The sequence below is a fragment of the Eumetopias jubatus genome, unplaced genomic scaffold (genome assembly GCF_037043125.1).
Source record: "Eumetopias jubatus isolate StellerSeaLion01/CBP00866 unplaced genomic scaffold, mEumJub1_p1.0 scaffold_17, whole genome shotgun sequence".
In the NCBI taxonomy this organism is placed as follows: Eukaryota; Metazoa; Chordata; class Mammalia; order Carnivora; family Otariidae; genus Eumetopias; species Eumetopias jubatus.
Window position 1 is genome coordinate 41,508,035 of NW_028274823.1, and position 23,075 is coordinate 41,531,109.

Below are 23,075 nucleotides of genomic sequence, written 5' to 3' on the forward strand. Positions count from 1 at the left end.
CTATCCTGTCAGCTATTTCAGTATATACATGGGCCAACTTAGGTTGGTTCCTGTCTTTACTTGTCCTTTGATTTTTAATTTAAAAAAAAATTGCATGGTGAGCATCTTTATATATCCTTCTACATTTGCTCAATTAATTCCTTAAATATGTTTTTTTAAAGTGGGATTAATGTTTCAAATCTTGTGTAAATTTTTAAATCTATTGATACTTATGACTAGAATGATACAAATAATTTGAATTTCTATCAAAACTATTCTGCTAGTATTAATATTTGCTTTAATTACATTTAAATTATGGAATCTTTAATAAGGAGTTATGAATAAAGAGACCATATAATTTATGATCCAAACTTTCTGGCTTTTGTCAAACCTTTGGGAATGAAAGGGGATGTTATTATAACTGCACCAATATAATGCACATAAACTAGGACTTATCTGGGAAAAACTCAGCATGTAATCCTCCTACTAGTGAATCATCATAATAACACAAATACCAATTACCCACTCGCAATTGAAGAACTAGAACATGACCTCTGGGTCCTGCTGCATGTTCTTTCCTTATCTACCCCTTCTCCTGAATTATGTTTGTCATTCTAATGATTTAAAAATAGTATTTAATGAAAAAATATATGTATTCCCTAGACTCTTTATGTTTAGTTTTGCTTATTTCTGTGTTTTGTGAAAACGGTGTCATTCTGATTGTCATCTCTTGCAATTTGATTTTTTTAAAGATTTTATTTATTTATTTGTCAGAGAGAGCACAAGCAGGAGGAGTGGCATGCAGAAGGAGAAGCAGGTTCCCCACTAAACAGGGAGCCTGATGCAGGGCTTGATCTCAGGACCCTGGGATCATGATCCGAGCCGAAGGCAGTTGCTTAACCGACTGAGCCACTCAGGCATCCCTGCCATTTGATTTTTCACACAGTATTATGTTTCTAAAATTTATCTAACTTGTCTGTGTTGCTATAGTGTATTCATTTTTATAGCTATATAATAGTATATATTTGTTCGTTCTTCTGTTGATGTGTTTCATGGTTCTTTCAAGGTCTTTTTTGCTATTATAAACCATGCTCTATAAATGTTTTGTTCTGTATCTCTGAATGTACAGGTCTGAGTGTCCCTGGTTAAATCTCCAGGAGTAGAATTATTGAATCTTATGATAAACAAACCTTCAACTTTCTCAGAGAATAGAAAATTGTTTACAAAGATGTTATACCCAATATTCCCCCCACAATCTCAATTTAACTTTAACATTCCCCAAGATTGCTTCCCCTATCTTTACTGAGGTATAATTGACAAATAAAAATTTTGTACCTTTCAGGTATACAACTTGATGTTTTGATATATGTGAAATCATTGCCACAATCAAGCTTATCAACACTCCTATCACCTCACATAGTTAACCATTTTCTTTTCTTTTTTTTCTTGTGATGAGAAAGAACACTTAAGATTTACCCTAGCCGATTTTAAGCATATAATACAGTATTGTTAACTACATTCACATCGCTGGTCTTCAGAATTTATTCATCATGCATAACTGAAACTTTGTATCTCTTGACCATTATCCCCCCATTTTCCCTTCTCTCCAGTCCCAGGGAAACAACCAATCTACTCTCTGCTTCTGTGAGTTAGATTCTACACGTAAGTGAGATCATGCAGTATCTGTCTTTTTATATCTGGTTTATTTCACGTAGCATAATGTCCTCCAGGTTCATCTATGTTGTTCCAAATGTATTACTTAAGATTTTTATTCTTAACAATCTTAAAAGTGTAAAATGGTATCACACTGTGGTACTGATTTTCATTTTTCTGATTATTAATGAGCTTGAGCATAAGAATGCACTGATACTATAGATCAGTTTGAGAAGAACTGATATCTTTAAGATTTTTGAGTTTTCTTATTCATGATGACACACTTTTTGCTTGTTTAAGTCTTCTTTAATTCTGTTAACTAAAGTTTTCTCCATGTAAGTCTTGAGTAAATTTGCTTAGACTTATAACATATATTACATATGATATTTATTACATGTCTATATTATATAAGATATATTTATACTATATAAAATATAAATATTTCTACAATATATTACTTATGATATATTTATATTAAAATATAATATATACATAATATATACATTTATGTATTTAAATATATTTATTATTTTTATATATGATTTATTATTTTCCATATATATTTGTGTATATACACACATGTTATTGGTCGTGGTATAATTTTAATTTTTTAAAAATATGTTTTATATTCATTACTGGTGTATAGCAGTACAGTGGATTTTAAAAATATTGGCCTTGGGACACCTGGATGGTTCAAGTCAGTTAAACATCTGGCTCTTGATCTTAGCTCAGGTCTTGACCTCAGGGTTGTGAGTTCAAGTTCTGCATTGGGCTCCATGCTGAATGTGGAGCCTATTTAAAAATAATTGACCTTATATTCAGCCATATTATTATTTTTGACAAGTACTCTTTGACTCTTAGAGGTTTTCTATATAGACAAACATATCACCTGAGAATATAGGATTTTTTCTTCCTTCTCAATGCTTATTCTTCATAGTTCCCCTTAAAAAAAAAAAAAAAAACCTGCACTAACCAGACCTCCAGACAATAATGAATAGAAATGGTGATATAGGGCATCCCTTTTTATCCCTAATTTTAAAGGGATTGCATCTCTGTGGCTTACCATAATAATGTTTGTTGGTTTTTTTGTGGTAGACCCTTTTATCAGGTAAAGAACGTTCCTGTTCATTCCTAGTTGATTAGATGTTTTTATCATGAATGGGCGATGCATTGTATTAAATACTTTTCTACATCAGTTGAGATAATTGTATGGTTTTTCTATTTTAACTCATTAAAATGGTATTTACAGCCCCTTTTTATTCTTAATATTATTATTTGTATCTTCTCTCTTCTATTCTATGGGAAGTTTGTCATATTATTAGCTTTTTATTTTTTATTTTTTCATATTATTAGCTTTTTAAAGACAAACTTTAGGACTTGTTGACCCTCCCTATTGAATATTTGCTTTCTGTTTTATTCATTTGTGCTTTCATGTTTATTATTACCTTTCTTCTGCCCTTTCTTAGGCTTATTCTTTCCAAACCTCTCCAATTGGTTGCTTAGCCCATTCCTTCTCAGCCCTTCTTTTCTAAGTACTTATATCCTTTCCTTCTAATCATTACTTTACTTTCAATCCACACAATCAAGTATGAAACATTTTCATTATCTTTAGGTTTTGGTTATTTTTAATTTTTACTGTAATTTTTTATTGACTTTTAAGTTACCTAGAAATGCGTCTTAAAGTTTCCAAACACGTGGAAACTGAATGTACTTTTTGTTACTGTCATCTGATTTGATGGCACTGTGGTTAAAAAATGTAATCTGTATGTCAGCCATTCTTTGAAATTTTTGAGAGTTACTTCATGGCCCAGATGTAGAATTTTTTTTTTTTTTTTTTTTGTAAATATTGCATGCATGCTTGAGAAGAATATTTATCTTCTAATTGTTGGGTGCAGAGTCCTATTTAAATCCTATAGATCGATGTGTGTTTCAAATCTTCCTTATCTCTCATTTTTAAAAACGTTCCGTAATGATGGTGGATCTGACAGATTTCCTGACTTGAACTACAGGCACATGGGGTATGAATCTGTGAGCTCTGTGGCTGGTGCTGAGGTGCTGGGGGAAGAGAGGAGCTCCTGAGGCTGGATGGTGACCATGCTGGACGAGGGGCAGCCCCCTGTGGAGTATCAGAGCTGTGGGCTCCTTCTCTTTGGGTTGGCAGAGCAGGTTACTTCCAGATCACAGCAGGGTCCACAGCCTTCCTGCTCACAGGCTGGAGGCTGGGCTGGCTCCGCCTGGGTGGGAGCTAAGCAAGTAAACTGATTCCTTGATGCAGCCACCGCCACTGAGATCTTGAGCTGTGTCAGGCACAGGACTAGGCTCCAGCCCCTGCCTTCACAGGCTCCCAGCCGCTGTGGCAGGAGCAGACTCAGGTTAAGAAGCAGACGTCGTGAAATGAAGAGGCATTTGTTACAGGAACCAGGGGGTGGGGCACCCATTCTGGCTGGGGGGCATCACACCACACGGAGGCCCCCCCGTCCCACCCAGGTGCATGGCCTAGGTGTCAGGTTATCTTTTCAGATTCTAGCTTATGGGACGATTTTGAGCGCTTGTATTCCCCTCTTCTCTACTCAAGTAGGGGGCAGATGCTGCCTTTTCCAGTCTCAGGAGGTTGTGGCAGGGTGAAAAGCAGAAGTTGCTGCAGGAACTTCCCTTCCTGGGTTTATATCTGAAAGGTTGAGCCCTAGAAGAGGTCTCCAGAGGTATTTTAGAGCAGAAGTTACATACTGCTGCCTGGTTTGAGCTGCCCCATGTAAGAACATTTTAAAATTAGTTGCCGACATTTAAAAATGTGATTCCACAAAACATGAGACCTCTTTGTGCACCTGGCAGCCCTTGGCCCCCTTGCGGCTCCCCTGATGCACTTCGAACATCCCCCAGCCACTGCCGATGACTTACCGTGCCTGCTCTGGCATTCTCTTACAGTTTGCTCAGGAAGTGAAATATTTCTCCCACAAACATCTCCATTAAGTGGGGTTAAAAACTCAACACCCAAAAAACAAAGAATCCAGTCAAGAAATGGGCAGAAGACATGAACAGACTCTTCTCCAAAGAAGACATACAAATGGCCAACAGACACATGAAAAAGTGCCCAACATCGCTCGGCATCAGGGAAATCCAAATCAAAACCTCAATGAGATATATCACCTCACACCGGTCAGAATGGCTAAAATTAACAAGTCAGGAAACAACAGATGTTGGCGGGGATGCGGAGAAAGGGGAACCCTCCTACACTGTTGGTGGGAATGCAAGCTGGTGCAGCCACTCTGGAAAACAGTATGGAGGTTCCTTCAAAAGTTGAAAATAAAGCTACCCTATGACCCAGCAATTGCACTACTGGGTATTTACCCCGAAGATACAAATGTAGGGATCTGAAGGGGTACGTGCACCCCAATGTTTATAGCAGCAATGTCCACAATAACCAAGCTGTGGAAGAAGCCGAGATGCCCTTCAATAGACGAATGGATAAAGAAGATGCGGTCCATATATACAATGGAATATTACTCAGCCTTCAGAAAGGATGAATATTTTTCATTTACATTGACATGGATGGAACTGGAGGGGATTATATTAAGTGAAGTAAGTCAATCAGAGAAAGACAATTATCATATGGTTTCACTCATATGTGGAGTATAAGAAATAATGCAAAAGGATCATAGGGGAAGGGAGAGAAAACTGAATGGGAAGAAATCAGAGAGGGAGACAAACCGTGAGAGACCCTTGACTCCGGGAAACAAACTGAGGGCTGCTAGAGGGGAGATGGGGAGGATGGGGTAACTGGGTGATGGGCATTAAGGAGGGCACGTGATGTCATGAGCACTGGGTGTTATATGCAACTGATTAATCACTGAACACTACATCTGAAACTAATGATGTACTCTGTGTTGGCTAATTGAATTTAAGTTAAAAAAAGAAAAAGAAAGAGGGGTAAAAGTTTCAAAAGTTCATTCGTATCAGGAGAAGCAAGAGGGAGTACGTTTCCTGGTGTAGGTGAAGACTGACCCAAAGTGTTTAGTATGAAATAAAGTGTGTCTGGAGAGAAGACTGGAACCCTAAGGCACCAAAACGAAGCAAATGGCTTTTCTCACAAACATCCTGCTCCGCTCACGTCCATCATTTGCGTGAGGCTCAGAGGGACAAACGTGCTCAGTGAGTTAGCTGTGTTAGGGATTTGGCTGAGGAAGCTTGAGAATGAAAAGAGGTTCACTGTTGTCCATTTGGATGGGGCTCAACACTTGTCATTAAGTGGCTGTACATTTTTAAAAGCGAGATTTCTTGCACATTTGAGTTGGTGGCTCGACAGTCAGGCAGGTGTCAAGAAATATGGAAATGTATGGCCCCAAATCTGTTGGTTTGAGCCTGTTGAGAACCAAGGGTCTTCCAACATAAGGGGCTTCTTGTGGGGTCTGGGAATGTGCGTGGGAAAAAAATCACATCCCTGTCCTCTAACCTCTAATGGAAACTTAACATGTCTTTCCAACATGAGGGTAAGCAATAAGCCACCGCGATATTACCACGCAGGTGACTTTATTGCTGGTAGCAACTGTAGGTTTTTTCATCCATATTCCAGCTGGTACAGACGTCTCTAAATATTGTTTCTGTTTGTCACGATGTCAGGATTGCAGACTTACTGCCCCTGTGTTAGATCTTGCTGTTCATTGTGTAGAGAAAGAAGCACATATATTTCTATATCATAAGTCTGCTTTCTAAATATTCTGATAACTGTATTTCAATATAACTGATTTCTTTTATGATCCTAGCTACTTTATTTTGGACATTAAAAATGTTATTCTGAGAAGAGAGTCAGCCTCCCCAGACTGAGAGGAGTGCATGGCACACACACAAAAAGTGACTGGGGTACACTGTGGGCTGGTGGGGGGCTTCCTGTCCCTGACCCAAGGCCATGGGCATTGCTGCAGGACCTGGAAATCCACGTTGACCAGCTTTGCCCACACCCCCCCTCTGAGACTTATCAGCCTGGGTCTTTGAGCAAGAATCTGCACCCAGGGGCACCTCTGTTCCCATGCTGTGTATGTGTGTGTGTGTGGTGGGGGGGGGGGCGGGTTATAGGAGATAGGTGGGGTGATAACCAGTACCCAGAAAGCTTCAAGGAGCCCTCCTCGTGGACTAGCTCCTTTCCACCAATGGCAGGGCCAGAACAACAGGGGCTTCCCTCAGCCCTGCCCTTTGACAGAGCTGAGAGGAACTGAGCAACCTCCTGGCAGTGGAGGCAGCTTCCTCCTTGTCTGTCACGCGGAGCTTGGCTCCCGTCCCTCACAGCCTTGGGTCACACAGCCCGCAGTGCCTGTTCAGAGAGGAGCCAGGAGCACAAAGCCAACATGGGCTCGGGGGCCAACATGCTGAGAGCCGTCCTCCTCCTCCTGGGTAAGTGAGGAATGCAGAAATGGGGTGGTCGGGACTCTGCTGTGGCACGGCTGCCTCAGTGAGTGGGAAGCCGGGGGAGCGTTAGCCCCCTGGGGCCCAGTCCCTTAAGCACAGATGTGTCCCTTTGGATAGATGGCTTTTTCACATTTTGAGATGGGAGACAGTGAGCAATGATTTTGTCTGTTTCATTCCAGCTGCAACTTACAAACGCTTCTGGGCCAGAGGAGAACAGGAAAGGGTCATGTGGTAGAGTTTTGGGCTCAGGACCCAGACAAATCTGGCTTTAAATTGTGGCTCCATTGCTGACCAACTGCAGCAAGCTTCCTAGACCCTCTCTCAGTTTCTGAACTGATAAAGAGGGCGATAATAATGCATATCTTCTAGGATTGTATGAAAATTAAGTTCAATTTAATTAAGTCAAACCAAAATAATTACATAAAATGGGAAAATGTAGGCATATAGATGCTTCTCTATAGTTAGTGGTGAATCAGTCTTATTAAGAAGTGGGGTAGTCTCTCAGTCACCCAGAGGTATCCTGGCTTTTTAAAGTCATTTTTATTTCTGTGCATCAAAAGAAGGAAGAAGGGAGAAAGGCAGGGACTAATAGAAAAGTAGTGCCAGATAAGGAGGGAGAAATGTAAGACCAGAGAAGCAGACAGAGAGGAAAATCAGGAGAGATAAAGATCGAGGCACAGAATGATGGTTAGAATGACATGTATAGACAGAGATAAACAGAGATGAAAGAGCCATGCACTTTGCAAAATCTGCTTTGACATTAACTGTTATTTCTTAAAAAGGAAACAAATGTTCCTCATCTGCACAAAGATGTTGTTTCTCAGATCTTGCACTGGGTCAAGACTCAAAGGCAGGCAGTCTATCTCCAGATCTAATCTTCTGTCTGAGGAAGCAATAGCCTGTATCCCGGACATGGGCAATGTTATTCCCATGGGCAGGACTCTGTCCAAAGCCTGCATCCAGCCCAGAAATGAACAAAGACCTTGGCTTTCTGGGAGTTAGCATGTCAGGCAGAGCGCCTCGGCATCTAGCAGTTTACACATGGAAATGGGCATGTGTAATGAGTGGCAGTGGCAGTGAGGGGTGGTTAGAACCAGCAAGCAAGAACGAAGCGTGTGCAGGGCAGAAAATGCAAAGTGTGCTCAGTAAAGTGGCAGAAGATGGCAAGCGTCTTGTGACTTGTTTCTGCTTTTGACCTATCTAGATATACAGACCAATCTGTCCTGGGGGGGGGAGGGGTGGAGAAGTTAAATTTAAGAAATCCAATGAAAAAATGTGCCTATGATACGAACAGGCACCTTGCTGAAGAATTACAAATGATAAGCCTTGAAAATGCTCAAGGTCCCAAATAATAAAAGAAATAGTAACATGTAACATTTTTGAGTGCATTCGTCATGCTGCATACTCCCTTCAACACTTTACATTAGCTCATTCCAACCCTACAGCTTCATAAATAGGTCCCGCCATTGTTTGCATTTTAAGGATTAGGTTTTAATTAGTTGGTCAAGGTATCACAGCCAGTTAGTGTTTTCAGATACTATTGGGTAGAGATAGTAGTGTTTAGGAGTGTGTGCCTCGCTCTAAACAACCGGAATGTAAATCCTCTTTGGCTGTTTACCGGCCCCGGGAGTTTGGGAGATTGTCCATCCTCTCCTTGCTCAGTTTTCTCATCTGTAACTTGGGGATAATGATTGTACCAACCTCATAGGGCTGTTGAGAGAACTCAGTCTGTGACCACATTTAAAGCATGTGGCCAGTATCTGCCATGAGGTGAGCACTCACTATTGGATATTTGGAACACTGATTGACCCAGTCTTCTCAGGAGGCAATCTGACAATATGTAGCGAAGTGCAGGTTGTTCACAACCTTTTACCCAGAAATTCCACATTCGGGAACTTATCCTGATGAAATAATAGGGTAACAGCTCCCCAAAATATTTAATAGGATGTTATTCAGCACTGCAGACCCCAGTAGACACCAGAAAGAAATGCTTTTCAGTCAGAATCTGGCTAAATCCAATACGTTTACATGAAAGACATAACTTTCTCGAAGGACAGAGGAGATGTGACATGGACAGAGGAGAGGTGACAAAATGATAGTTACAGAGTTATAGGTACGGAATTATATTTTGCACATTTGTTTGCCTATCCAAAAATTGACTGGAAGGAAATACAGCACATTGTTAATAGTTTCCTTTTACTTTTTCTAGGAAATAGATAATGAGGCATCTTTTAATTTCTTTGTATTGACATTTTTCATAATGATCATATATATTCTTAATACCAAATAAATAAATTTCTATGCACCAAAAAATAGCATGATAGCCTGTTGAAAGTTGTAAGAAGTAATTGAGCTTTTCCTTTATGAACTGGTCAAAGGAACCTGGGAGATTTTCTAGTGATACCTACTAATACAGGGCAAGTGACCAGGCCAGTCACCCCGGGGCATAGGAGAGTGCTGTGCATGAGGGCTTTTGGGAACATGGGAGGAAGAAGGACATCTCTCCCTACTCCTGTGACATCAAGGCTGCGTGAGCCACTATTTTCCACATACAGAGTAGTTGGAGAGTTTTGGGAAACCCAGTTTTCCAATCTTCTAAAACTATTTTTAAGACTGAGATCAATATAACAAACATTCGTGAATTAATGCATTTTAAACACCTTGAATTAATGCATTTTAAAATCTGGCTGGTTTTTTAGATACATGTATTTGAAAGTGGATAGATAAATCAACATGTCCATCAAAGAAATGGAATGTCAGAGATGGAGTTAATGCCCTTTGGGCTCCCCTCTTCTGTCTTGTTTTCCTCTTTCCTCCGGAGGAAACGGCACCCCTGCTGTGACTGCGTTTCCTTCCTGTGTTGCTTTCTAGGGGTTCAACATGTGGCATGAATGTCATGCTACCTTAGGTCCCCATGCTGATCACATAGATCAAACGTATTTCTTTCAACTACCTATACGATTCTTTTGAAACACTACATCATAATTTAGTTGTACCTTCCAGTATTGATCAAATTTAGGTTGTTTCTTACTTCTTGTATGGTCGCTGATGCTGCCACGAGCCATCTTCTAGAAGCCCCGTGTGGCTGTTTTCTGGGAGACAATCAAGAAGAGGTGTTGCTGTCATGGGTATGGGCAATTCTCCCCTCATTGGATATCCCCAAATTGCTCTCCAATGGCGAGGCCTGGACCTCTCTGTCGCCCTACAGGTTTAGTAACACCCAATAGTGTGAGACTTCTCATTTTTTTGCCAATCAGAGTTGTAAAATATTATCTCCAAGTTTTTAGGTTGCGCATTTCTGATTACTAGTGAGAATAACCATTTTCCCTGTATTTATCAGACAGCCAGGTTTCTTTTTCTGTACATTTCCGGTGGTTTTCTTTGATTATTGGTCTTTTATGTATTTTTTCTGGATATTAATTATTTGGCTCTGTCATGTGTTGAGATATCCTGTCTCAGTACATTGCTTATCTTTTATCTTTGTGGCATTCTTTGCCCTGCAGAAGTCTTTAAATGAGATACAATCACATTTATTATCCTTTGACTTTTGGAGTGTCTGGTTTTTTCCCCTTGTCTAAGAAACTTTTTTTTAAAATGTAAAGTGGTCGCATTTTCCATGATTGTACCTTTAATTTATTTGGAATTTATTTTTGTGTATGGCCTAAGCAAAGGATCTAATTTAAGGTTTTTTTCTATACGAAACATCACTTGACTTCATATCATTTATTTCACAATCTTTCCTTTCTCCCCTGCTTTGCAGTGCTTCTTCTACTTTACACCCATTTAATGCATATTTGAACTGTTAATGGGATTCCTATTCTGTGCCAGGGCTTGTGTCTGTCTGTGTTGAGTCATGTCACACAGTTGTATTCACCATAGCTTATGAATCTTGATAACTTGTAGGTAAGAGCCCTTCCCCTCCTCTTTCTTCTTCCTCACATTCTTCTCCTTTTTCTTTGACATTAAACCCATCTTGGCTCTTACTACACCTTCTCTCTTGCGTGTAGATTGCTCTCCTTGAAAGCATCATCAAAGCCCACTTCCTGAGAGTTGATTCTGAGCATGGTGCCTCGCCCAGTCCTTCTACGTAGATCTCATTTGTTTCTCACAAACAGCCCACGAAGCATGTGCTCTTATCATCATGCCCATTTCACAGATGAGGAAACCAAGACCCAGAATGATAAAGTAGCTTATCAGAGGTCACATAGCAGGTGAGTGGAAATGCTGGGATTCAAACGCAAATAGTTTGATGCTGAAAAGCTGTATTTTTAACTCTAATACCAAACTGCCTCCCAGTTGAGAATAGAAAGTAATGTCATCATGGAACACTGACATGACTTTCTGAACTGTTCTCTCAATTTTTTTGTTTCAAGATAGTTTCAAACTTAAAGAAAAATTGCAAGAATAATAATACAAAGAACCCCCATATGATTTGCCGATTTCTTAATCAAATCACATCATTTGCTTTATCTCATGTTATCTCTCTAGAGAGATATGTTTATACAAAACAAATGAGGATATAAATATATATACTTCTATATATAGAAAGAGAGAGACGTCTTTTTTTCAGAGCCATTTGAGAGTAAGTTGTATATATCATGGTTTTTTTTTTTAAACCCCTAAATACATTAGTGTGTATTTCTTAAGAGTAGAGACAATCTCTTGCATAACCACAGCACAGTTAGCAACATCAGGAAAGTTAACATTGACAAAATACTTTCACATAGTCTGTCACAGTTCAATATTTTCACTGGACCCACCAATGCCCTTTGCAACCTTCACTGTGGTCTTGCAAAGGAGTCAATGGAGGGGCAGATGTTGCATTTGGTAACTTTGTTTCTTTAACCTTCTTTACCTGGAACATCTCCTCAGCCTTTGCCTTTTATGACATTGGTATTTTAGAAGCTTCCATCTCCTTTTCTTTCAAAGAACATTCCTCATTTTGGAGTTGGCCTGATATTCTAGTGATTTCAGTTATCCATTCTGTACTAGACAATGCATAACTGCTCTTGGGTCCTTCTCAGGGTTTCACATTTGGAAGCAGAAGATACCCATGTGAGAAAGGCTCATGTTCTTTTGACATGATGATAAAAGACTTGCAGCTAGATTTTGGATTATGGTTGTCACAGTTCTAAATAAATTATTTGCCGCTTAGCTACCACCCAATCAATATTGTTAAATTTTGCTAAAATATTGCTCTAAGAATAGCTATTGAAAATATCTGGTGAAATTTCTAGGCATTTTCTTAGAGGTTTGCACCTTCCTTTTTAAAAGGCTGCCAGATAAAATATTCCTATGGACTCTTAATGCCAACCAAAATGTCAGCCATCTGTCTCCGTTTTAATTCTGTTAGAAAGCACCCGCTGAAATCTATGTATTATTATAATCATGATAATAAAAGAAATACAATATCACTTTAATTATGTTTCAGTGCCTAAAACATTCTTCATTGAAAGAGCCAGAGGTATTGAAGAGAGCAGAGGCTTCCCCCCCCCCCCCTTAATTTATAATGAAAAGATGGCAGAGGCCGGGGTAAAGAGAATTAAATTCGTTTTTATCTTACAAGTCAAAGTCATCACTTTATTCCTTGGCTCTTAGTCCCTGAGATCTTTGTAAAAATCTTTCCTGACAGCTTTTCCCCTGTTTCAGATTCCTGCCAAGACAATGGTTCACAATCGTGCAGTGAGTGGATTCCTGGAAGAAAGAATTCTTGACATGTTAGTTTTCTTTTTCTGTGCAACAATTTATCACAAATGTAACAAAATAAAACAATACAATAGGGTCACTCAGAAAATCAGTGGAACATAAAGGAAAAAGGGAGGACCCCAGGAAGGTGAGGAGAAATGTCCTGATCAAGCCAGCATTCTCTTCATGACTTTGTCCATTTTCTAATTGGTTTGTGTGGTGTTTCCTTTACTATTGGATTTTAAGAGTTCTTAATATCTTCTGAATATGAGTTCTTTGTCAAATATGTGATCTGAAAATACTTTCTCCCAGTCTCTAGCTGGTCTTTTCATCCTCCCCACAGGGTTTTTCACAGAACAAAAGTACTTAATTTTAAATATACTGATATTTTTTTCTCTTATGGATCATGCTTTTGATAGAATGTCTGAGAAGTTTTCACTACTCAATTGCCTAAATCTCCAAGATTTTGTCTTACGTTTTCTCCTAAAAGTTGTCAACTGAAAAAAAAAGGGGGGCTGAGCTGAAAAACAAAATCATTGATTGGGGACCTCGTAATTGTAATTCAGGAACACAGAAGATTTGGGCAGCAACACAAATAGTGTGCCTCTCCCCCCCCCCCCCCCCGCCCCGCCCCGCCCCAGGAGACAAAAGTCAAGGATTTCTAAAGACAAAGGGAATACTTGTATGTTGTTTACAAAGAATTTTGATTGGTGTTGGCAGCAGAAAAGTAATCTTGATTGAATATAATTGGTTGCTAAGACTATCACTAAGCCTTCTCTTAACTGCTCTTAGCAAGTTGCAGGTGTTCTGGCTGAGTCCTTGCAATATTTGCAGTTTGACCCAGTTCAGAAGTTTATGGTTGTACCCACTGAGGATGTGCGTAAGGTCCATCTCCTTAATGGCCTCCTGGTTCCCTTTTAAATCACCCTATTTCTATTTCACCTTTCACAAAGTTGTATGGTTTTATATTTTACATTTGAATCTATGATACACTCAGAGTTCATTTGTGAATTTAGCTCAGCATACTTTATTGTTGTTGCTGCTTATAGATATCCAATTGCTCCAGCACCATTCCTCTATTGAATTGATTTTGCTCCCTTGTCCAAAATCAATTGGTCATACTTGTATGGACTATTTCTGGATCATCTTTTCTTTTCTATAGATCTGTCCCTCTGCCAATACCACAGAGTTTTGATTTCTGTAGGTATGTAAGTTTCAAGATGGTAGAGTGATCCCTCCTACTTTATTCTTCACTTTCAAAAAAAGTTTTTAGCAATGGTATTTCCTTTGCCTTTCCATGTAAATTTTAAAATAATCCTATCTACATCAACAAAAAAATCTTGCAAGGATTTTGATAGGAATTACATTAAATCTATAGATCAATTTGGGGAGATTTGACATCTTTATTATGCTGACTTTTCCATAAACTTGGTTTGTATTTCCATTTAATAAGATTCTTTTTTTATTTCTCTCAACACCATTGTGGATTTTTTAATATGTGAGACCTGTACATGTATTATTAGGTTTACATCTAAGTATTTTTTGGGGGGGTGATAGTAAATTGTATTGCATTTAAATTTTCTCTTTCTACATGTAACTGTCCGTATATGGAAGTATAATTGATTTGTGTATGTAGATCTTCTATTTTGCCATCTTAATGAACTCACTTATTAATTCTAGGGGTTATTTTTTAGATCCCTTGGGATTTTCTACATGGACCGTGATCTGCAAATGGTTGTATTTTTCCCTTTCTGAATGGTATGCTATTTTAATTTCCTTTTCTTGCCTTATTGGACTGGCAGGAACTTCCAGTCCTATGTTGAACAGGTAGGGTGATGGCAAATAGCTTTGCCTGTCTTTGATCTTAGTGGGAAAACATCTTGTTTCTTATGATTAAGTATGTTGTTAGTTGTAGGATTTTTTTCATAGATTCTTTATTAAGTTGATGATGTTTCCCTTTTTTCCTAGTTTTCTGAGGATTTTTCTCATAAGTGGGTTTAGAATCTTGTCAAAAATGCTTTTCCTGCATCACTCATTATGATATGTGATTTTATTCTTCTGTTGTTTGTTAATGTGGTGGATTGCACGGATGGATTTTTGAATATCAAACCAGCCTTGCATCCTTGAATAGACTCCATTTGGTCATGATGTGTAATTCTTTTATTTTGCTGAATTCTACTTGATAACATTTTGGTAAGGATTTTGGGTTTGTATTCATGAGGGACACTGGTCTGTAGTTGTCTTTTTTTGCACCATTTTTTCTCTGGTTCTAATGTCATGGTAATGTTGGTTTCATAAAATGAATTAGGAAGTATTTCCTTCTTTTTTATTTTCTGGATGGAGTTGTGCATAATTTGTGTTAATTTTTCTTTAAACATATGCTAGAATTCTCGCCTGAAACTGTCTGGGCCTGCAGGTTTCTTCCTTGGGGTTTGTAGATTATGAGTTCAATTTCCTTAATAGTTATAGGGCTCTTCAAAGAATCTATTTCATATTGGGTGAGTTGTGACAGTTCGTACTTTTTGAGGAATTGGCCCATTTTATCTAAGTCATCAGGTTTTTTTTTAAAGATTTATTTATTTATGAGAGAGAGAGAGATTGAGAATGCACACATGGGGAGGAGGGGCAGATGGGGAGGGAGAGAGAATCTCAAGCAGGCTTCCTACTGAGTGTGGAGCCCATCATGGGGCTCAGTCTCAGGACCCTGAGATCATGACCTGAGCTGAAACCAAGAATTAGATGTTTAACCAACTGCATCACTCAGGTGTCCATAAGTCACCAGGTTTTTATGTGTAGCATTGTTCATAGTATTCCCTTATTACCCTTCTGATGTCTATAGGATCTGTAGTGATGTTCCTGTTTCACTTCTGATATTGGTGTCATCTCTCTCTTTTCCCTTGTCAGTCTCATTAGAGGTTTGTCAAATTGATCAATCTTTTCAAAGAATTGGATTTTTTGTTTCACTCATTTTCCCTATTATTTTTTCTTTTTTCAACCCTATTGATTTCTGCTCTTGTCTTTATTATTTACTTCCTTCTGTGTGTTCTGGCTTTATTTTGATGTTCCTCTGGTTTCTTCAAGTGAGATATTAGATTATTGTTCTAAGACTTTACCTCTTTCCTAATGTAAGCATTTAGTACTATAAATTGCCCTCTCAGCACCACTTTAACTATGCCCCACAAATTCTGATATGTGTGTTTTCATTTTCACTTAGTTAATAAATATTTTGAATTCTCTTGGGACTGCCTCTTTGACCCATGAATTTTGTAGAAGTATCGTTAGTTTCCAAGTGTTTGGAAAATTTCCTGTTATCTTTCCATTGTTGATTTCTAGTTGAGTCCATTGTGACCCCACTTTGTATGAGCGAAATTATTCTTTTTGTTGATGTTTGATGCAGAATATAGTCTAGATACTTTGATATATCTTATATAAGTGCTTGAAGAGAATGCGCATTCTGCTGGTGTTGGGTCCTGTTGCTTGATAGTATGGTTGAAATTTTTTATATTATTACTGATTTGTTGTACTGATTACTAGTTGTTTTATCAATTGTTGAGAGAGGCTATTGGAGTCTTTAACTATAGTTGTGCATCAGTCTATTTTTCCTTTCAGTGTTATCGGTTTCTGCTTCACATATTTTACAGCTCTGTTGTTTGATTATAGAGATCTATGATTACTGTGTCTATTTGGTGGCTTGACTCTTTTATCATTATGTAATATAATACAATGTCATGTAATATCTCTGGCCCCAATAATTTTCTGTGCTCTAAAATGTATCTGATATAGATATAACCATTCTTTCTTTTTGTTAATGTCTGCATGGATTTCTTTCTTCATTCTTTTACTTTGTACCTATCTATATCATATTTGGGGTGAGTTTCTTGTAGACAGCATATGGTTTGATCATTTTTTAAATAAACTTTGCAAACCTCTTTTTTAATTGGTAGATATAAGCAATTTACATTTAATGTAGTTTTTGATATGTTGGAGCTTTCAGTCTGCCACTTTATATTTTGGTTTCTCCTTGTTCTCTATTTTTCATTTCTCTTTTTCCTACCTTCCTGGGTGTTACTGGAACATTTTTTAGAATTCCATTTGATTTGTCTCTAGTGTTTTTGAACATATTTCTTTTCATACCCTTTGCAGTGTTTGCTGTAGGTATTACACTATATATATACATAACATATCACCATCTACTGTTGTCAACATTTTAACAGTTCTAGTGAAAAGTGGAAATTGTGTCTCTATGTCCCTTTCCTCTCTTAAATATTTCCTCTACATATATTGAGACTACATATATTGAGACCTCTACAAAATTTTAGACATGTTATTTTTTAGCCTAAACTGTCAAACAGAATTTAGAAATCTTAGAGGAGAATGAAAGTCTGTTTTGTTGACTCATATTTTTATGAGCTGTGACAGCCACACTTTGACCTCAGGCCACATGCTGCATCCAGTGGGCCTTCCAAGGTCCTCAGCCCATTTGCCTTCCTCTCTCCATCTTTCAGGATCTTCTTATGTTTGTTTGTTTGTTTTTGTATAATATCTAGGTTTTATGCTATATTTAGTGAGAAGAATAGGGAAAAGTAAGCCTGGTCTCTCTCTCCAGAAATGGAGTTCTGAAATGAGTTTTTAAGAGCCTGGCGGATGGGTGATTGGGAGGAAGCTCTTTGGGGAGGGGGGTCTGGGCTCCTCTCAGACACACAGCACTGATCCTGGGGGATCATGAGGGAAGAAAATGCCCTCAGGTAAGGGCAGCACAGTGACCTCAGCAAAGTGCCTGCTGGGAATTCCCGGTGGTCCTTGAACCCTGGACGGGAGCTGGTGTGGCCATCACACAAATCAGCAGATTTTTTCACTCACTTCCAAATTAAACCACTTGTGCTTCCTCTTGAAAGTCACTGTAAGCATCTCTGTCACATCCAGACCCTCATTTATTCTCCAAAATTGCCTGAACTGCTCCTTTTATTAAATTTGATTCCATTAAATAACGGGCTAATGGTTCTCAGTAAGATGAACTGGCTTGCTCTCTCCTGCTCGTCTGAACAAAACAGATGAGCAGCTGGGGAATTTCTGCCTGGAGCCTGGCTGCACCCCCTCAGAAACCTATGCAAACCTTTGGGCCATGTTGTCAAGGAGCTGCTGTCCAGGGGATGAGGTGAAGGGCCTGGAGCTGGGCACAAGGACGTCGGAGCTTTCGCTTACAGTAAGCAAATAATGATTTTTATCAGGCTCTGCTGTGACACAAAGTTAAGCCCCGGTTGAAGGAGTTGAAAGTCTACAGGAAGAACAGTTGCAATGTGGTATCTTAGGTGCTGAGATGTAGGAAACATGGAGGGAGACAGAGAAAAAGGCCCTGATCCGAACTAGGGTGTCTGGGAGGGCTTCCTGGAGGAAGAGTCCTATTGAAACTGTGGTCAACTTGGAGCCACTGTCCAGCCGGTGTGCCAGTGTGAGGCCCTTTCCTGGAGCCAGGCTGACCCAGGTTCCAACCCCAGGACTCTCCTATTCAGGAGTGTGAATGTATGTGTGCCCCCATGTCATACATACGTTCAAATGCAAAGAGTTTTTTTCTTTCTAGTCATGTTATAAAGTGTTTTCAAAGTTCAGGAACTGGGTCAGCATGCACCCATAAGGGAGAGGGGTTTGTTTGTGCACTGGGTCACCAATAGTGAGGGTGGTGTGTCCAGGGAGGAAAACCAGCCTTGTGGGGGCCTGGGAACTAGACAGCAAGAGGGGGACTGCTTTTATTTCAGTGACGAACAGGCATTCCTTGGCAGATAACCAGAAAATCTCACTTCCTTCCTCCACTTGGCAAGCTAGTTTGGGAAGCACGCCTCAGCGCTGGCCAGAAGTCCGGGGGGAAGGCGAGGTGTTGGGTAGAAGGCCGGGTGGGAAGGTTGACGGGGCCAGGTCCTGCCCTGAATCCCGCAGCATCCTGGCATTCCAGGAGACCCCAGCCAGGCCCCAATTCCTCCTGCTCTGCCCAGAAGACCAGCCAGCCAGCCTTTGGGCCTTCGGCAGGGCTGAGCTTCCCCCCTTGGAAAGATGACCCCTGGAGAGTGGACTGCAGGGCCCTGAGGGGCAAGCGGGCTGGGTCATGTGTGGATGGATCTCTAACTTTTAAATATTTAGACTGTGGCACGCCCTGGACTCTGTGAATGTTAGGAGCTGCCTTGAAAAAGGAGTGTCCAGCGCAGACCCTGGCACACAGTAGGGCTCAGACAACCTCGGTCCTGGTAGATGGAGGCAGGTGGTGGGGTGTTGCCAAGGCCCCGGGGCTTTCATGTTGGCTGGGTGTTGCTGTTTCCGCCGCAGTGTCATGGGCCTTTCCCCCGTGGGCCAGGCCAGCAGTTATCCCGCAGCCCTGCCCCCAGGGCTCATGCTTCCCTCAGCTGGTCCCCGAGGACTGCGGAGCAGAGCTTCTCAGAGGCTGAAGAGCACAGTATGAATATTGCATGAATAATAAGCACGCCACCACTTAGCGGTCACGCAGCGCTTTCCCCCTTCCACAACACTTTACCATCATTAATTAGTTATTCTACGCTGCTTCCAGCTGCCCCAGCTCTCCCTGCAAAGGCACTCTTGCAAACGGGCCTTCCCTGGTCCGAAGCCCCGAGGCTGAGTGGGTGGGCTGCCCCCCACCTGGCCTCACACAGCCTTCTGGAGGCCTCTGCCTGGCTCTGCGACTTCCGGTAATGTTGACGGGGAGGACAATCTTTCTGACCTGAGTTCCTGCCCAGAGCCGCTTCCTGGCATGCAGTGCTCCCCGCATCTCCCGTGGCCTCTGGAAAGCTGAGGACACCATCTCAAGTGGGTGGCTGAGGGCCTGTGGGGGAGAGTTCCCTCCTGCACCTCGGTCCGTGCCCACACACCTTCAGGGGATCCTCACAGCACTCTGTGTGTGGTAAGGAGGCTTCCTGGCCAGCTGCGTTGCAGAGTGGCCACCGAGCTGTGAGTCATGTCCTGTCTGGCCCCAGGCCACTGGATGAGCAGTGGCAGAATGGAGATTCAGATGCTCTGGTTCCAAGTGTCATTCTTTTCTACCCACCATGGAGTCAGTCATATGAAGCATTCATGCCCCCCTGGAGACAGTCAAAGATGGACCAACCCCCTTAACCAGTGTGTGCAGGGTTAGCTGGGTGGTCCCACAGTGGGTCCTCTGGTCCTGCCCTCCTTGGACACCACCATGCACCTGACCAGGGCAGCCTCAAGCTCCCCTTGCCTTCCAGCACCTCCAGATCCCTCAAGGTTTCAGCAGCTCACCTGCTAGGTGTGACAGCATTTGATGTCACCGCCTGCTGGCCAGCATGGGCCTGGGACGCCTTGGGGGGCCCTGCCCCTTTGGGACCGCTCCCCATCCCTGGAGTACCCTTGGTTCTACCTTGGGCCGAAGCCGGCTCCCTGCCCTCAGCCCCTCCATTAGCCTGGAAAGGTATTGATCAGTTTGGCTTCTATAGCTGAGTGTTTTAATCCCCGTGTGTGAATCTTTAAGAATTAATTAGCAAAGATTGCGCAGGAAAAACAAAGTGGGCACAAGTTTTGGTACTGTCTGGTCACCCACCAGTATTATTTTGCTCTTAATTACGATGCTATTTCTGGAAGCTGGAGGCATTTTCCCCTGCATTTGGGAGCCTCGGGTCAGCCTCTCTTTCCTCCTGGTGGCCTCCGGACTCTGGTTCCCACTCCGGGCAGCTGTGTCCTGGCTAGCTGACCCGTCCTTCTCCTCTGGAAAACCCCGAGAGCCTCAGTTTACCGGTGCCCCTCACTGCTCTGACTCGCTGAGCTGCCTTTTTTATTCCCAAGCCCTTGCTGGTGCCTTTTCCTCTGCCTGGACACCTGCCCTGCCTGGCCCCATTACCCGGCCCCCCATCTTCACTAGGTCCTACTTGTCCTTTTGCTTTTAATTTAAATAATGCTTACTCCAGGGGGCCTTCCCTGACTCTCCCAGGCTGGGGGAGACCCCCCTCCGTCCTCCCACATGGCTGACGGCTGCGTACTTCCATGTGTGGCAGGAACCCCGTGCAAGGAATTCCCTCTCAGTGGGCAGGTTCAGGCGGGTGTCAGGGCGCACGGCTGGCCAGGCTGGGTGCTCAGCTGGGTTTGCGAAGCTGGTGGTCTGACTCCTCATGCCCTCTGGCCATGGACCGAGGCCCCACGGAGCCGTCTTTGCTCTGCTGCCCTTTGTCCTCAGTTTTCCTTTCACTTTCTATCTCTGGACCATGCATGGCTCCGGCAGGTGCGGGCTCTGCCCCGGGTCTAGGAGCTTTGCTGGGAAGTGGGGAACACTCCGGTCCTGGGAGAGGAGCAGCGAGGCCTGTTCACTCCGAGCTGGCCGCCGCAGTCTGGCCAACAAGACCGGAAGGTGAGATGGAGCAAGAGCAGTTTCGGGAGCTTCCCGGGCTTGGGGACGGGGAGCCTGAGGTTTCTGCAAGTCACAGCCATGTCAGACCCCAGCGCACCCCCAGCAGCGGCTGGGAGCCGGAGCGCTCTGCACCTAGGCCAGCCCAGGAGAGGACTGAGGCGGGATGCTCACCGCGCTGTACTCGATCCAGGACCTCAGGCCGGGGAGACAGAGACATCCGCAGCAATGACAGCCACGTGTGTGCCACGTGTGTTCCGTGGGGGTGCCACAAGATCTTCCTGTCTCAGAGTTACAGCAGCAATGGTGCCTCGCTTCTCCTTAGCTGAACTTCACCTCCCTCCCGAGCCCGCAGTATCATTCACTACTGGATACTCAGTCTTATCACCTGAAGCCACTTCTGGTTTCATACTCAGTGGTTTTGGGGTCGCTTCCCAGTTAGTTCAAGGTTCTCCCCTTCCAGGTTCTCTCTGCATCTCACAGGAAGAGAAACTGAGTTCCAAGGAATCTCACCTCTCATCCTGGTCCTGGAGAGAAGCTGTTTATCCTGAAGCGTGTCCTCTGTGCCATAGAATGGCAGGCTGGACAGTGTACGTGGAGTGGGGGCAGGCCACACAGCAAGCGTCCATCGTACGTGTCCCCATTCAGACTTCCTCTACCTGGTGGAGACGGAGGTTTGCAGGAAGGTGCTGGACATCGCCCATGACACTCTGATTTTTCTTTCTGTCTCCCTTGTCACTCCATGAGCTCCTTTATCCAGGACAGGGGTCTTGGGCTGCTCTCGGATGCCCTATCCAGAGCACACGGCAGGCACTTCCTGACAGCATTAGGAGAGGGTGGATGCCTGTCTAGACACTTGAAGCCCCTTCCTCTGGCTGGAAACATTAGAATCCATGAGATCTAAAGTTAGGAGCCATTCTGCAATATTTAAGTTCCAAGATGAAAATGACCAAGCATCAGGTGACAAACACTTAGGGCGTCTTCTCCTTATTTTTAGTTCAGACACTTATAGAACGACATTTGAGTGGTCACACGCCCACTACCCCACAAATGGAACCGCATAGCCGGATTCTGCCTAAATAAGGGTGGTGAAGAGTTCCAGCCCCCATTGAGGGTGGGCCCAACAGGTGTCATGGACAGCCCAGGAGGTCTGGACATCAGGGATGGGCTCTTGGTGGGTTAGATTCCAACTGAGATGGGGCAAGGCCACACTGCACCCTCAGCTCCGTCTCAGAGAGCAACCCTATGGCAGCCTTCCCCTGAAGGTTGTCCTCTCGTGTCTCAGGCGAGGGGGCCCAGCAAGCCTCAAGGCCTCAGGACCATTTACTCTTGCAGGAGGCTCCTTCCTGTTTGGAAATCACTCGCAGAAGCAGGCGGTGTTCTACGTGACTGGGGTGGGAGGGGCTGCAGAAGGAGGGCAGGAGACTGGCTATTTCGGCAGGGAGGGGTGGAATAGCATCCTTGGGCAGCAGCATGTTCAAAGGGGGCACGAAGAGGAAGAAGGGACTCTAGACTCAGAGCCATAAGTGCCTCTGTGCACCTGAGGGAAAGGCACCATCCCTCGGCAGGTGTAGCCGCAGGTGTGTGACTTGGTGGGAGCTCCTGGGCACAAGGGGGAGACTTGAGGGTGGAGACCCATCTAGAGGCAGCTCTCCACGCTAGGTAGCAGGAGGGCTGGCCTCTGGGGCCTCTGCTCCTGTCCCCAGTGCCTGGTTCAGGGTGGGCAGCCTGAGGAGTGCCAACGGCCAAGTTGGAGCTGGCCAGCACCGTGCCTGGTACTGCCTGATGAACAAATCAGCACAGTCCCTGCCTGCCCCCCAGAGAGACCAGCCTTGGTGCAGCCAGCCCCTGCCCGGTCCCCCTGGACTCTCCCCTGGGCTGGAGAGTCTGTCCTCTGGACGCTAAGCTTCCTCCTCCTGTTTGCAAAGAGAACCCAGAGAATTCCAGCAAAGAACGTGCCCTGCAACTTGCTCCTGGGGCTCTCACAGATCTGAAGGCA

At 42.8% G+C, this 23,075-nt stretch overlaps 1 protein-coding gene across 5 annotated transcripts in view; it reads left to right on the forward strand.

Annotated features, from left to right (window-relative positions):
- Positions 1 to 6,830: 6,830 nt before the first annotated feature.
- TMEM273 (transmembrane protein 273) overlaps positions 6,831 to 23,075 on the forward strand; it is a 30,714-nt gene continuing 14,469 nt past the window's right edge. For 2 of the 5 annotated variants that reach the window (XM_028098497.2, XM_028098498.2), the window contains exon 1: positions 6,831 to 7,017. In XM_028098497.2, the coding sequence (XP_027954298.1) occupies positions 6,972 to 7,017 (46 nt within the window). In that variant the 5' untranslated portion in view covers positions 6,831 to 6,971. Of the gene's footprint in view, positions 7,018 to 11,066; positions 11,244 to 23,075 lie in introns of those variants that run through there. The other 3 variants (XM_028098499.2, XM_028098500.2, XM_088019975.1) reach the window with 2 other exon arrangements.